Source organism: Nomia melanderi, chromosome 7 (genome assembly GCF_051020985.1).
Source record: "Nomia melanderi isolate GNS246 chromosome 7, iyNomMela1, whole genome shotgun sequence".
NCBI classification, from domain to species: domain Eukaryota; kingdom Metazoa; phylum Arthropoda; class Insecta; order Hymenoptera; family Halictidae; genus Nomia; species Nomia melanderi.
The window spans coordinates 7695964-7712742 of NC_135005.1; the positions used below are offsets into that span (position 1 = coordinate 7695964).

At 34.3% G+C, this 16779-nt stretch overlaps 1 protein-coding gene across 3 annotated transcripts in view; it reads left to right on the forward strand.

Moving 5' to 3' along the window:
• Positions 1–16779, forward strand: part of CalpC (calpain C) — an 80983-nt gene that overhangs the window by 9888 nt on the left and 54316 nt on the right. The window contains exon 2 of one of the 3 annotated variants that reach the window (XM_031970463.2): positions 12080–12160. The exons of 1 other annotated variant lie outside the window; for it this stretch is intronic. In XM_031970463.2, coding sequence (XP_031826323.1) covers positions 12134–12160 — 27 coding nt within the window. In that variant the 5' untranslated portion in view covers positions 12080–12133. The remainder of the gene's footprint in view (positions 1–12079; positions 12161–16779) is intronic. One more of the 3 variants, XM_031970465.2, reaches the window with a different exon arrangement.

Genomic DNA, 16779 nt, shown 5'->3' on the forward strand with positions numbered 1-16779 from the left:
GTTTTCCAAAGATCTTCATAAGCTATAAAAAGATTTTCAAGTTAGTCGTATCGTACAATAAAATAAAGTAAAATAAAATATTAATAAATCCATTGTTTGATTAACAGATTTCGAAAAAATAATTATTCTAAGAAGATATTAAAATCAAATTTGCTCGTCAAATAGGCATTTACTTATCGAAAAGGACTTTCATAACGTGATCCTCTGTTTTTAAAAAAATTTCAAATCTACATTTCAAATCGTAGTAAAGATTCTGCGATGTTCGTTTAATATTCTGCAATTATCAACAACATTGCTGCTTTCAAACGCAATTTTAATCGGTGAAGTTTCAGCGCAACCTGAATAATGCATAACAATTTAAGCCTAGTAAAAGTATATTCAATTATCAAGCATCATGCTATTCACCTGAATAATTTATATACTTTAATGTGCTTGTTCTTCATGAATAAAAAAGAAAAACAAGCCACGGAACTAAATTGCTCACTCGATTACGATAAGATCGGACATGAAACGGAGGAACCTGTTTGAAGAATTAAAATTCATCGTATTACATTTGTGAGAAGTTTATTGACCTGTTGATAAAGTCGTTATATAAAAATATTACAATACTTGAAATCGCGGAAGGTTGCTGTCATGGCAACCCGTTTAATCCCTTGCCCTACGATTTATTTCTCAACTATAATCGATAAAACTACATACTTTGCCAGTAATAATTTATTGAACACAGAGAAAAATTTCAGGTATATTCTATGTTTATGTTCGCTGTAAAGTACAATTATTGATAAGAGAAGGATAATGTTTAATTTCAATCTAAAAGAGTTAAGTAATATTTATATTAAATTCTCTTTAAAATCTTCATCACGAGTCTGACACGTTGTTATAAGGCAATGGGTTAACCCTTTGCCACAAAGTGTTGATAGCTTGCAGACATCTATTTTAGTGTACATATTTTCGAATGTGTTAATTTTATTCAATGGCTAATTGAGTTAGCACCAGCTAAAATAGAATTTAGTAAAAAAAAGTTACATATCACATAGGGTTAAGTGTTTTGTTTGAAAATCTATTCGATCAAATATTACTCGATACCTTTCAAACTTCGTTTGACGCGTTGTTTGGTTCAATTGTTGTTAAAATTTTACTGTAACAAGAAGAGAACACAAATATGCTTTGAAACTGTTTTTAATGAAGTATCGTGAAGCTTCAGTTTTTATTTTAGTGAAGCATCGAAGAACTTTCTTGAAATCAGCATTTAAGGAAGCAATGAAAATGGAGGATTGCAATAACGAATCCGACAGGAATATTGTTTTCCTTGTTTTGTAAAAAAAAACGTAATAAATGAATATAGTTATGATCGATGACTTATGAATAGCATATGCTAATATTACCTTTCATCAATATCCAATATTAACAGGCTATTTCAGAGAAATTATATTTCACTGAAAGCTGCGCACATTTAAATATTTCTTTCTCTATAGATCATACGTTTAACAAAAACAATTACGACCAGACTGTGGACATTTGTGTTTATAACTAACAAACATTTTTTTAGATCAATTTTAATCTACCAAACACTATTGTTACAGAAAAATATGATTTTACGTGTATCCAGAAAAAGAATTCACGAAGAATTGAGAATCACAAAAGTTTGGAACTGCTAAATTCGATCGTTGAGAATGAAAATCGAAGTGCTAACTGTATCATCAATGTAATATATTCGGTAATTTCCTTTGAAATGAAGAGATTTCGAAGGTAGTTGCCAATATGCATCGTCGTTATTAAAATTTGCGGTGAACCTGTATCGACGCGCAATCTTCGATAAATTAAGAGCCAGACGAACAAGAGTCCGGTCAGGAATCACCGTAAAAATCGTTCCAGTTTCGGTGATCCCACGCCGAGGCTACCGGACACTCGAAAAATCTGGGTCGCCGCGTGCACTCTGCAAATTCGCGGGGCGGCGCCTTCTCTCCCGATACAATCGATGTCCCGCTTGCAATTAACCCTTACGTTGACCACCGAAATCTTTGCGTTTACTTAAATTTCACTGGACCGAATTTTGTTTTAACTCGATTTTGATTTAACGCGAATTATTTTTCATTTTTTACGCGATTTGTTCGATTTAATACGAACTATATTTTACTTTTCACTTAATTTTGATTTAACACGAATTATTTTTCACTTTTTACACGATTCCGGACCGAAACTATTCATATAACAACTGCCTAACTTAAAATCAGTTTCATGTTCTCCAATATTCGTTGAGCGCAGAAAATATTGAATTATCAAATTGAAAAATGTATTACAGATTTAATGTAAAAGTTATACAAAATTTCTTGTCCATTTGTTTATTCTATGCATTCTGCCATATGAAATGATACACGTTTTTGTAACATGATGAACATTCAAACATATTAAAACTTGTTGAAAGCTCCAATGATCATCGAATCCGATCAGTTTTCTAGCAACGTGTTCTCCGGAAATACGTTATTTTTTTAATAGCAAATGAAACCTGTACCGTAGCTTTCCTTAACGATTTCCGTGGGAAAAGTGCGTATTCCATCGCGTAGGCAGATTAATTAGGTTTTGCTTCGGATCAGTGCTTTCCAAAATAAACTGGCAAAATGTCTGAAGAATTAGTGCATGAAATATGTTGCATTCGCTTTAGAAATTGCATGAATCCATTTTCAACGTATGCAGTATCGGATTTGTTGTTTTCTTCACTGTTACCGATTTCTGCTGTTTCCTAATTCTTTTATATATTATATTTCTATATTTTTTGTATTTTATATTATATTTCATGAAACATTATTCTATACTTTCACATTTCTATATCTTTTATATTTTATATTTATATTTCATTAAACACAGAAAATAAGAGTTGGCACTGTAACAATCATTCGAAATGCGTTACCTTATACAATTATTCATGTCATACGAGAAAAATCTCGTTCATCACTTTCTGTAATGCGAATTCGTGCAACGCGCAACGTATTAATACGTTCCGGATTAGCATCACATATTTGTGACACTCTATGTATTTCGCGTAAAGAAAATTATATTATTTTCACGTGGGTCTGTATTAAAAATAATAACGCGTAACGTGAAGTTGGGAAGCTGACGGGGCGTTTTCTTTGAATTTTATTTGCACTTTATTAAGACGATTTGTTGTATTATATAAAATATTGTAATTATGAAGATCGATATTAAAATAAACGCTGGTTGGAAACGTATTAACCGCGTTTTACGGGTGTCCACTGTAATACAGATTAAAGATCGCGTTGTAAGAGAATCGAAGCCGAGTCAAATCGAACGAGAAGAGAGAGAAAAAAAGGGTGAAACGGGTCCAGGAGCGCGCGCGTATGGCTCACCTGTTTCCGATACCTCTTCGTCGTCGATATGGTCGGGGTATCTCGAACTCGACCGACACGTTTCTGCCGTCGCGAGATTCCCGTGCCTCGAAACCGGGTCTTCTTCTTTCCGCGACCTCGAAACACACAAATTACGGAGGTACGAAACAACGCGCCTGGAAAGAGAACCGACACGATGGTGGACACGACGCGACGCGACGCTCTTGTCCGATTTTAACCAGTTAAATGTGTTCGACGAGTATACACGTCATTTTAAAACGTGAAATCGTATTGATTTTTTTCAACGATAAATTTTTGTCAGATAAATGTATAATTCTTCTTCGTTTTGTTTTAGTTTTTCGTTGGAATATATTACAGATGCATTTTCCCTGCGTTTGGCGGGTATACACTTCATTATTTCATTTTATGGCGTGCACAATGAGATATTTTTCAAACTAAATTTCACAGTTAACTAGATGACTCCTTCAAGCCTGATGCGTATAAGCAATAAGTTGGGGCGAGATGCCCCATTTTTCTTTTTTATAAAAACTATTACATCATAGATATTGATACCTGACAACATATATATTTCTTATGTATTTCTTTATTTCTTTATTATTACTTATATTTTATTATTTATATAGAAGGAAATACATATAAGAAGAATAGTTATATAAATAGGCCTCTACGAAGGATTCAGTGTACCACTAGTAATAATTGAAAATATAGGTATTTGGTATTCTAAATGAGATGAGAAATAATTGGTTATAAATATAAATTTCTAAATTACAAAATAGTATTCCGTTATTTCCAACTGTATAATCAATAATACTCTATTACGACACGTCATTCTCCGTGAAATGGATACAATCTTATCAATACCACTAAGAAAATATTTAAAGGATAAGTGCTCATCAAACTGGACATGTCAATTAGATAATGTTTCTTGCGAGGTGGTGTGCGTGACCGTCTTGCGCCGTGATCTCCCTCGTCCGTCGTTTATGCGAAGAATTCCTGGGATAGAGGATTGTAGAAAGTCGAGAGAAGCTTCGAACGCTTCTGATTGCGCGGGTTCCCTGTTGCTTCCTAGAATTTACGGCCCGCCTCGGCTTCGTTTCCTCCCACGAGGCAGGCAGGAATTATAAATTGAAGGAAATCTCGTGGTTCCTCGGAGATTTATTAACTCCCTGGATCCGCTGCCTCGCTGAGCCCGTTCCTCTGCAAACTGTTTAGGAAATAAGAGAGGAAAGAGCAACTTGTTTCCCCTGACCATGTAAAAGTTCCACGCGGAATCCTTCGCGCACTCGGGCTTTTACGAAGTGACAGCATAGAAACCGTTTTACTAGGAAACATTGTAGACTCGAGTAAAGTATTAAGTATATATACTGGAAAGTTCTGTACGTTTTTGAATTAAGAGAAAATAATACGTTCCCAATTTATTTATTAATATTTACTGAATTATGTACTTTCAATCGTTACTAATGACTTCTTCCTAGCGTGATGATCATTTGTGGATTCAGTTTCTGCAAAATCGGACAGAACTTTAAGAAGACCTAATATTTTCTTGAACGAAAAATTTCACCTAATATGAATTACGCAATTGTTAAAAGTGTAAAACGTAAGTTATGTTTATTGTTAATGTATTGAAAATTTGATTAAATTCAATTTGAATCAATTGACACCGAGGCTTGGTGTAAGAACTTCAACGAAATGTAATATTAAATTTCTGTTTTTATTTTTATTTTCATCTTCTTTTTAATTTTTATTTTCATCTTCTTTTTAATTGTTATTTTTATTTTTACTTGTATTTTCAAGTCGTAGAATAAAAACTCTACTAGTAATAATAGTTAGCATGAAAACTTCATACGAAGTTCGATATTGAATCTGTTATGTTCCAATATATCCACAAAGTTATGCGTTTCTGATTAAATTCTGACCAAATCATTTCGAGCAAACCTAATAATTAATATTTTATAAACATCAATTTCCAAATAAAATCTTCATGAAACTATTGGAGATAATAATCTCAACAACATTTAAAAAGAAACGTCAAAATTGAAGGATGATTTCCCTTGCAAACGTTTAACAGTACAAACGAAACCACAGTCACACCATTAACAATTTCATCAGGTGATTTTCTAGAAACTGCGCGTGGAAACCGGAGAACGTTTATTACTTCGTTAAGGTCGTTATTTTACCATTCGCGCATATTACGTACTCACGTGTTCGTGTTTTGTGTAATTTATTCCGGAGCCCGGTTACAAAACTTGCGAAATTTCGGGACCGTGGTTTTCCGCTGGTTACGAGCGCCACTGGCGCTCGTGGGAAAGCGCGTATATTTTCGTCGCTCTCATAGACGTCGCGGAACACGTTTTCCATATTAAAGAGACGTCCGGGTAACGAGCAATAAAGGTTCCACCGAGCGTCGAGCGAAAGTAAGGCTCGGAAAGCGAACGTTTCCTGGGGCCATTCTCCGGAGACGTAACGAGGAAACTAGTGTGAACGCCGCTTAAGGGGGAATCTCCTCTAACAGCAGTAAAATTGATCAACCTTTCACTATTTCTTATTTTTTTGAAAATTATTAATACGTTGACTGTCACGAAAAGCTTGACGATACTATGTATCTCTTGTTCTTTTGCTGTAAACATAAGAAAGCAATTAATTACTTAATATCACAGTTCTTATGTTACTTCTATAGAAAGTAGCTATTAGTATAACTATATTTAAAAAGTAAATTTATCTTTGTAATTATATACATTTTTAACACGCGTGGAATCTATTCTGAAGATATTGCTTCATGTAAGTATACAGATATAAGTACTATGAAATAAAGATTAAAAATAGAATTTGAATTTTACAAATGAAAATTAAGAATAGAATTTACTTTTGGTGAATGGAAATTAAGAATAATATTTGAATTTTATAGATGAGAAGTAAAACTAAAATTTGAATGTTATAAATGATAATGAGGAATCACAGTTAAATTTTATAATTAAAAATGTAGAATAAAATTTAAATGTTACAAATGAAAATTTCCTTCGATTGTATCTAGTTGATGGGGTTCGATCGTAAGAGCGCTAACCTCGGGGAACGTCTTGAAGCTCCGGCGGAGAAGAAACACGACTCGTTGAACAAGTCGTCGTAAATCAGAATCTCTTCAGGATGAAATTAGTGTCAGTTAAAGGATACCGTGGCGCCGGACCATTTCGTGTCGCCCACAGGCTCCGCGGTGAATTAACGACCGTTCCACGGGAAACACGACCACGAGTTTCGTTACCCTATTATCCGGGGATCTTCATTATGCTATCCGCGAGCGGACTTGACTGTGATCGATTATTAACCGCCTTAAACGTTCGTCCGTTTCGAATTACGAATTTTGAAAAGCCTCGTTCCGCGGGATCGCCGGAAGCGTCGTTCGTTATCCTCGCGCGAAATAAATGAACCTTTTTTTGCGGTTTTAAGTTAAATCACACGTAGCTGGAAATTGACAAACGCTTTTATTTAGTTTCAAATTTAATTGGATATAAAGTAATTTGTAGTATTTTTCTGAGATTAATAAGTTTGTCAATAATGGTCATCGACAAGGTTTCTAAAAAATGAGTCTGGCAGTTTGCTTTTAATAATTTTAGATATTTTAATGAAATTTTTTAGTGTTTAGTATTTGACAAAGTTTTAACGCAATTCTATTTTACTTCTGGTAAGTTCAAATCTTATTGACTCAATCTTTTTAACGATCAAAGTTCACAGCTTCTCAAGAATTATTATAGTTCCTTCCGCACTCGTTATTACTTTAACTTTTCTGAATATTCCATTATAATCTTTATCTTTCTTATTTTCTATTTATTAAATCTTCCTACATCCCCTTTACGTTATTATTATTTCTCGTATTTTGTCATGATTCCACTGCATCAATGCAACATCATTCCAGCGCGTGGTATCGTCCACTACTCGATGAAACTTAATCGCGTGACACTTTAACAAAAAGTAGCTCGTTCGGTGTTCTTGTTGCGTCGAAGCTTTTGCGGATGAGGATTCCTTCAAGGTCGAAGGACACTTGCGCAAAGGCCGTCCCGAAGGTCACCGCGCTATTAAATCGTCCCAGCGCGTCTTGATGAATCACGTCGATGTCCCACGACGATCTCTCAGGTCGGCTAACAATCCCCGCCAGTTTTTCCCACCGCGGTTTTTCGATGCGGCTCGCCGTCAGCCATAGGAATGACTCGTAATCGCTGATTCACCTAACCGACGATTCTGCCAATTTACGGGGAACGGTACAATCGTTCGGCGAATATTTCACTTGCGTCTCGTCCATTGTTAACGCGTTAACGGCCGAGGACGCCTTTAAACGTCTTTACAAAATGATGTAATTAGCCTTTAACATATTTAATAGCCGAGTAGTTTTGAAAGACGGCCTGCAAGAGCCGAAACTTCTTTTTGGTTTAGGGTAGACCGATGCGAATCGGATCGTCTTCCCTTTGACAATAAGGGAATGAGAATACTGAAACATTGTAATGAAAAGTAAATAAGAATTTTCGAATTTTTGAATTTCAGAATTTCAGAATTTTACAATTTTACAATTTGAAGAAAATTTAAGAATTTATTGAATCAAGTTGATTCAAAATCGGTAGTAGTATACATAATCCCCGATTAAACAAATTAATATCTCTTCATAAACCTTGATGAAATCAATTACCGACCGTAGTAGTGATTCTCTCCGTTGAATAACTTTCTGGACACTTTCTCCGTGATATTAGGGAAATAATCACCATTAATCGGTTTACGTTCAATTAAGACCTCTTACTAATACTAAATTTCTTACAAAACAGAAGAATACTGACTGCGCACATATACTGAATAAACAAAAAGAAAAGAATGAAAATTTCACTTTACTTTCTTCATTAGAAAATAACAAAAACTGTAAAATACTACCTCTATTCGAAACCGTCGAGACAAGCTTTAAATCTTCAATTTCAAACATCAATTTGCAATCCGATTCATCATACAGGCAAGTCAATTTACAAAATCGCTGTTCAAAGTTTCATTTGCATAATGATCAAAATGTTTCATCGTTGCGCAATCATTATTATTCACAATTACTCGGTTGAAAAATTCCATTCACATCCTCCGACAACGTTTACATCGTGTTATTACATTCCAAGGTGCTTCGCCGCCTCGCTGTTCGCATACCGAGGCCGTTTAATCCCCCGATAATGAATTTTTTATCGTTCCAATTCATCCGATTACGTAACCCATTATTACCTTCCGGGAAACAGGAAGGATTCCCGAGGTAACGGAGGACGCGGTAACGTCCGCGACCCTACAAGCAAGATAAATGGCTTGATAGTCCTTGGTCGTCAACTAAAACCCTTCTTTCTGCCTGACTTCGCAAGCCAATCATCTATTGGACCGAGGCAAAAATTTTGACGCTTTTTGTAAGCGACTAACACTACATATATAATATAAATATTTATTAAAAATAACTTATTTAAAATTTAATTTGTTTAATGTAAAGGAAAAATGATATCTTAAACTAAAATTTTATTAAGGATACTTGGGCTTACGGAACACTTCAATCTGACGTATATTGGATTTTATAAACATTTATTTGAGAAATGCTTAGGTCGAGTTTGGTGCAATCACACCAATATGTACCCTGTTTATTTTTAAAACTAGATTTATGGACATTCACTGTACAGTTTGTTCTATCGTTCTTAGAAAAATGATTGTGTTAAATAAATTGAATTAAATTATGTTAAATAAATAAAACTAATTATTCAATAATATTGACTTAAAACTGATGTTCGTTCATTTAGATTTTGGAAATCGAAGGTTTAAAAGTAGACAATTAGGATATACTTGGAGGAGTTGCACTTTGAAAAGGTGAAATTCGGCACGAAAAAATAATTGCTTTCTATTAATGTTATCAGGCTTGACGTGTTCTATTTACACACAAAATTTCATAACTTTTTGAATCTACGGGTTTGATAACTTCCCTTGTTAGTTATTTATGAAGTTCAGCCGCCACGAGCCGAAGGATCGAGGGGGAGGATCGAGAGGCCTCGTGTGTTCCACCGATGCGATCTCTCGCTCGATAGCGTTAAGGTGCTTGCACAAATTTCCGGTATTTGTTAAGGTAGTGGGAGCACGAGCGGCTGCTTACGGATCGTTTCGTTATCGTGCGAAAAAATCTCGAGCAGAACGGGCCGCGGTCGATGAAATAGGGAGCGTGGCGTCTTATTTTTAACTATCGAGTTCCGTGAATATGCTTCTACAAACCTTACGACGTGTTTGTTTAATCGTTCACGCCCTAACCAGAATAATTTATTGGACCGATACAAAAGTTTTGACGGTTTTTTATACAATGGAAAATGTATGAATATTTTGAAAAACAAGAAAATCGTTAGTTCAAACTTATTTGCGATTTTCCCTGCAGTTTCCGGAAACTTTTGTAGCAGCCTAAAAGAATAAGTAACGTTATGCGTAACGCTCAATGTTCTTGTGGAGGTCAGCGCGTTAAATGCAGATTTTGCGGATAGTACTTGCAAAAAACGATTGATTACCGTATTTTGAAAAGGAATTTCCTATAATGTGACTGTGGATCCGGAAAATCTTCGGTGTTCCGCGGTATCCGCCGAGACAGGATGAAATTTCACCGGGACTCGGTCCCTGGTTCCGCTCGAGCGCGACCGATTTCCACTGCATAATCCGAAGATCGTAAATCGAAAGGAGTTCCGCGACGTCGTTCGGTCGGGTTCCTGCTTTCAAAACGGAACGGGTAAAAATCCGCGTCCCGCGCCGCGGAAACCGCGTCGAAAGGCCAGAACTCGCGGCGCAGGATATCGGGCCGGTTACGTAAAGTCGCAGAGCGGGATTCTGTCGGTGAAGTCGCCTCGAGTGGAGCTGCGACTTACGAAATACCCGAGTTACCCGCGAGAGCACCCGGTTAGAACAAAATCACCCGAGTATTTTGTGAGATGGCCGAGTATGTACTTAAGTAAATACTTGGGTAACCCAGGGTCCCATAAGGCATTATGTTATAAAGTTTATAATTGGCTTTTAGAGTTTCTACTGTTTGTGTTTTTATAGAAGAATAGAAATATTTTGTTCACAAATAATTCGTTGTTCTTTTTTGTTTATTAAAATAACGATGATTATGTATTTTCTAAACAGTTTTATTCTTATTATTTTGGATAGAATTGTGAATTACTTGAATAATGGGGTAATGGAACTCGGGTATTGATACCAGAGTACTATTGGTACTACGGTATTAGTACTAGAGTATTTACCAGAGTATTAAGACTGTAATATTAATATTATAGTATTAATAATATTAGTGTTAATATTCCAGTATTGATACTACAGTATTTATGCTATATCCGACTACCTCATGCTACTTTTTTCCCCCAATAAAAAATATTTATATTTATATTTATATTTATATTTATGTTTACGTTTAAAATATTTATTAAAACATTAATAAATATGTAACGACATCCTTAAATGAACATTCCTACAGCAGGACTCTGGAAAACAGGGAATCACCGCGAGCACGTTATTGATAAGATAGCCTGTAGCATCAAACAATAGATACCTAGTCTCACATGTAGTTTCCGTCCGGTAATTTTTGTTTACCGGGTATCTTAATAGCCTCTAATCAAGAGACGCCAGAATCTAGAGATTTGCGTAAAGTCGGAGCACGACTTTGGCGAGGAGAAAGCGTGTCCGACGATCGGAACGGGCGCAATTCGGCGATTTGTTTCGTGTAATCGAAATTGCCGGTTGTTTCCTCGACGCGTGTCCCGAGATTGACGCAAATTACAAGAAACCGACGAACCGGGTGTATAGTTTGAACATTCTTCTGTGTAGATCACGGATCTTTATGTAAATTCTGATATACATGGGCGGTTTTATGGGAACAAGAATAAAGGAAAAAGTCTCGTCGGTGAAAAAAATTTGTTACGATAGGATCAAGGAAGAAATTTTAATGTTTCTTGTAATGTAAATATCTTTGCTTAACTGACAAATTTTTTTTTTTTTTGGAAAATGTGAAAAATCTTAGGTGTATAATACAGCGGTACTCTTTTCCCCCAAAACTCCACTTACACAATTAACATTAGAACTATGTAGCAGTCACAATGACTGGTCTCAGTTTTCTTGTTTCGCAATTATTAATACCTTAAAAGCATTGAATATTCGAAGTAATATTAAAAATAAATAGTTTCACTTAAATTCTATAACAAATGTTCGAAGAAATTGAAAATAATGCATTGTAACAATTTTTATACGGATTACATACCAATCATAATAAATGCTCGGTAATTCTAGTGTTAAAATTTCTGAATTATTATTTTGCTAGTGTATAATTTCTAAAGTAAAAAACGTAGAATGTTTTGGCACTGTAAAGGGTTAAAATTGATGTATTTGCAATGAGTAACATCTAAGTAATGAAAGTTCAAAAACAACAATTTTTCGGTTGCAATCCACTGTTATTTTAATTTTGTAAAGCAGTACATTTATAAAAATTACATTCAGGTCGTGTAAATCGCTTTTTATCATTTTTATTTTTTTTTCTCGGTAATAATAAATTGAGATTATTTATTCAATTAACTAATACTATAAATGTATACTTTTATATTAAAATTAACTGTCAAGTTGGACGAGGAATACGAATATTTTGTTCTAGATTTTTATATTAATGTTTATCTAATAATAATAAAATATTTTCGCGTTTCTAGGATATAGTCGAAAAGTAGAAACATTTGTCACCCGTTGAAGAGTTCCGTCACAACATGGTCACTGTTCCTAGCGACAGGTGTGTACGTATTCTCCATTGTTCTTCCCTCGTTCATTATACCGTGATACGTGTCGCCTTAGCGAACGCGAGTCCCTGAGAATTGGAACGAATGAAACGTACATAGCTACGAAAGCGAGTGTTCCCACTTTTCACTGGTCTCTTGTTTGGAACCAAAAATTCCTGTCGTGCTTCAACCAGATTGATTAACTTCTTGCTCTATGATTTCTTTCACAACTGTGTTTGATAAAAATACTTCATCGATAATAATTTCTTAGAGAAAGAAAAGACTTTGTTACTTATTCTGTGTATACGTTTACTAAAATTAGCCATTGGTAATAGAAAAATAATGTTTAATTTGTATACAAAAAGAGTAAATAGGTTTGTCAAATTCTGTCGAAAATTTTTGTCACGAATCGGATGATATCGTAGTGCAGGGTGTGAAGTTCAAGACAAAACATTGATAACAATAAAATAATCTTTCGATTCAACCTATAGGTAATATGTAACACTAATTTTTATTAAACCCTTGCTCTATGATTTCTTCTATAATTGCGCTCGCTAGGATAGTCCCTAATCAGTTACCAAAAAACAAAGGCAAATCTTAAGTTTATCTATATTTACTCTTATTTCAGAATATATTAGTTGATAATAGAAAAATGATATAAAAATTGCATCCAAAATAATTGAGCGATATTTGCTTTGTAATTTTCATTTGGAAATTACTCCGCACGGTCAGTGTTCGAATCGAACTAGAAATCTTATGCTTATACACAATTTACAATATTAACATAATAAAATTTGAAACTTTTCTAAAAGATTTGAGAAATTTTTCCTGGAATCTTGTATTTGTTCAAATACAAAATACAGAATAGAAGATTCCATTTGACAGTTAAATAATGAAATAATTCGAAGGAAAATCATTCACTTGAATAAATCAACATACGAGTATTCATATGTATTTACATTTAGATAAAATCGAAACTGATTTCAATGATCTTTAATCCTACTTAAATATTTGATTCCAATAATATCCATGCTTGACGTGTAAACACGCTTTTATCTTTGGAGAAGTTGAACATCGTGCAACGATCAGTAATCATTCATTTGCTCGATAATTTCCGGAAACGTCCGGAAAAAATCCACTCTCGACCACCGTCACGAAAGCAACGTGTCTATTGTGTTCTTGTTGAACTCTTCGTTATAAAGGTTCCTACACACGTAGAAACATGTTACGATGCAACGATTATCAGGTTCCATGATATATACACAGTGCAATATTTGTAGTTCAATGTGACTTTGGTAGTCGGTGTTTTTCAGAAGCTTATTTCTGGTGATAATGTTACAGTACACGAAATAAATCCAGGTAGTATTAATAATTAATATTAATAATTAATATTAATATTAATATTGATATTAATAACGGCTGATATGAATAATAACTACATATTATGGTCACTGTGATTAACAACACGTACTAATTACATTTATCAGTAAATATTTCTAACAATACTGGATTCCAATTACTGCAGCCCAGTAAATTTAATAAAAATATGTCTTACCATATATATTACTTCATTACTTGTTATTTACAATATATCATTACATACCCACTCACACGTAATTCCTATAAATATCTAAATTTCCTAATGCTCATTTATTCATTTATTTTTACTTAATTTATCTTTCAAAGAGAATACCACTGTTTTCTACTATTTTTTCACAAATATTTACTCAAACCGATCATATTTAAAATTAATACACGTAACAGTAATAATTGTGAATAATTAATACACACCGGTTCATGTGATAAATTCTAATTAATCATTCACTTTAACCTTTTCGATTTGTTGTTATTAATATTATCCGGCTATTATTAATGTAAACTGATGAATCACTTGAACCGTAACGATAACGCATGCGTCGTAACATGTCTGAACGTGTGTAGGGAGCTTAATGGTTGCGTGTCGTGGCGCGCGCTGCTTCGAGGAGGATCCTCCTCCGGTTTGAAAGCGATGAGGTCAGGCAAAAGGGTAAACAGCAGATAAGGATCCAAGTGCGGCCTGCGTTAATCATTTCCGACACGCAGCCTCAGGTATCCTTGAGGTAAACGGTTGTGAACTGTACCTTAAGGTCGGCCCGTTCACCGGCCGACCTTATAGGGAAGCCGCCGCGGGATTCGTGTGCGGGATGTGTCAAGGGACGCAGCAATGACTTCCAACTGGAATTTCTATAGCAGTGTATCTCGCGCAAAATCGACACGCTTGTTGCTAGAAGCGATAGCAGCACGGTAGGACTTCGATTAACCGAGTCACTGTTTTCCGTGGTCTGCATCATTCGACGTCTTGGTTATCCGCGAACTCAATAATTCTTTTTGCATTATTGAATTTTGGATATTTTGGGTTATTAAATTATTAAATTTTGGATGTTTTGATTAATCGAATTATTGGATTTTTTGAATTGTTGAACTTCGAATTACTGGATTTTTTATGTTTTGAGTTATTGAATTATTGAATTATTGAATTATTGAATTTTGAATGTTTTCAGGCATTAAATTATTTGATTTTTGAAGTATTGAATTTTGGATGCTTTAAGGTATTGAATTATTGAATTTTGAATTTTTTTAATTGTTGAATTTTGTATCTGTTTGTCCGCCTGAAAAAGACCATGAAAAGGCATCTAGGGATTTTTAAAATAGATCTACATAATGTCATAAATATGTACGTAGTCAGTAATAGAATGAAACTCATTGAGAAGGAAATAAATGAAATAATTGATATTTCATTTTCTCTTTCATCGTATAATAAACATTTACTCGAAGATTAATTATCTCGGTTATTATCGAATTATTATGGAATCATTATCGATCATTGTCAAATTAACGCGTCGAATAAATTTCTTTATTTCAAGACACGTGATTCCTCAAGACTGTAATATGAATAAGGATCAAATTCAACAGACGAGGCTGATTATCATCAAGACTTTAATACTCGAAATTAAATGCTCCCTCTTCGTGTATTTCCATATTTATTACAATTCATATCTATTAAACAGCGAAAATTATGGCGTATTAAAGAAAAACGGTTCCCTTAAGCGATCACTGGCGGAGAAGATAAATGGAATGAAAAATGTCCCATTAGCATAATGTCGAATATACGTATTTAATAAGACGAATACCATTGAAATAATTATCAAAGCTATCGATGTTTGCTATCCGTGGCGTCGGGATTAACGGTAAATAAAGATATTAAATCGTTCGTGTCGATTTATTTCTCTTCGAAAGTTGAAACGATCGCGAAGTGAACGTCTCGCGAATGAGTTTAACCCTCACTTGTCCCTCATTTTACGCAACTTGCAATCAATAAGTTGTTCGTCTATTAAATTCTCATAATGGTAAAATACTTAACAAGGAATAAATATTTATTTTTCAAATAATTAATTAATATTTTCAGTAATTTTAGATATTCCGTTAATATTTCAATTCATTTTAAACGTTTAATATAATTTCAGATTACTTTATAGAAATACATATTTACACAACGCGCTGCCCTTTGATATAATATTTATTGCAGCATGCACAATATCGTAACTTGTCGCACTTTTTCAACTTCTCTCAAAATTTTGACATTCAGTGGTAAATACAAATATCTAGCTGTATTCTGAAAGGATTGCATGATGAATATACAACAGTCTTGCAACAATTGCGAAGCAATGAATTGGTCACTGGAGAGGATTTGATAAAATCTAATATTTACAGATTGATACACTAAAGTGTAAAGTTTCTTTTTAAGAAATAAGGTATCAATAATAATGATAATAATAATAATAAAATATTAAATAAATACTAACTCAGACCTAACCCGAATGGTTGACTAGCGCGACCTTCAGTTAGAAAATAAAAGTGGTCCGTATGATCATACTAAAAAGAATAAAATCGGGAAATCTCAGATCAATCCTTTAACATATGACAAAGGAAAACAAACCTTTACTGGAAAAAATATATCAAATTCACGGTACACAGATGAGAGCTAAGTATTTCACTCTCCGATTGTATTACACGAAGCAACCAGGGTAAGGCGAAGGGATAAAAAATGGAGCGTCGCGTAACAGAAAGAAGGGAATTAAGGTCATAGTGCACGAGGTTGCATAGAATGCTCTGAGGTGTCCCGTTACGCGGATATCTTGCCACTACCGTTCCGCCTTCGGAGAAACAATCTTCCACGTTTTATACGCGTTTCTGTTGTTACCTCGGATAGTAAACTTCCCACCCTTTATCCGTGGTAAAAGTGTGATAACGATGGATTCTGTGTGTTCGATCGAGAGGTACGAAAATGCGGACACTTATATATAATATAAATACTTTCTTTAATACGCTGTACGTTGACTGCTGAACCAGCATTCATAAGAAACCTGTGAAGTTGAAGTAATTGAGTCAATAAAAGAGGATCTGATGCGACTATAGATGTAAAGAACGAATCAAGTGTTTTAGAATGTTAAAACATTGAAGTTTATACTACTTATCTTGTAATTAGTTTGGAAAGAAACAGAGGATACGCGTGACGAAAAGTGTTGGTAGTTTGAAGTTAGTTAACGGCAAATATAATAATATATATATAATATGCTATAATAATATATAAATAATAT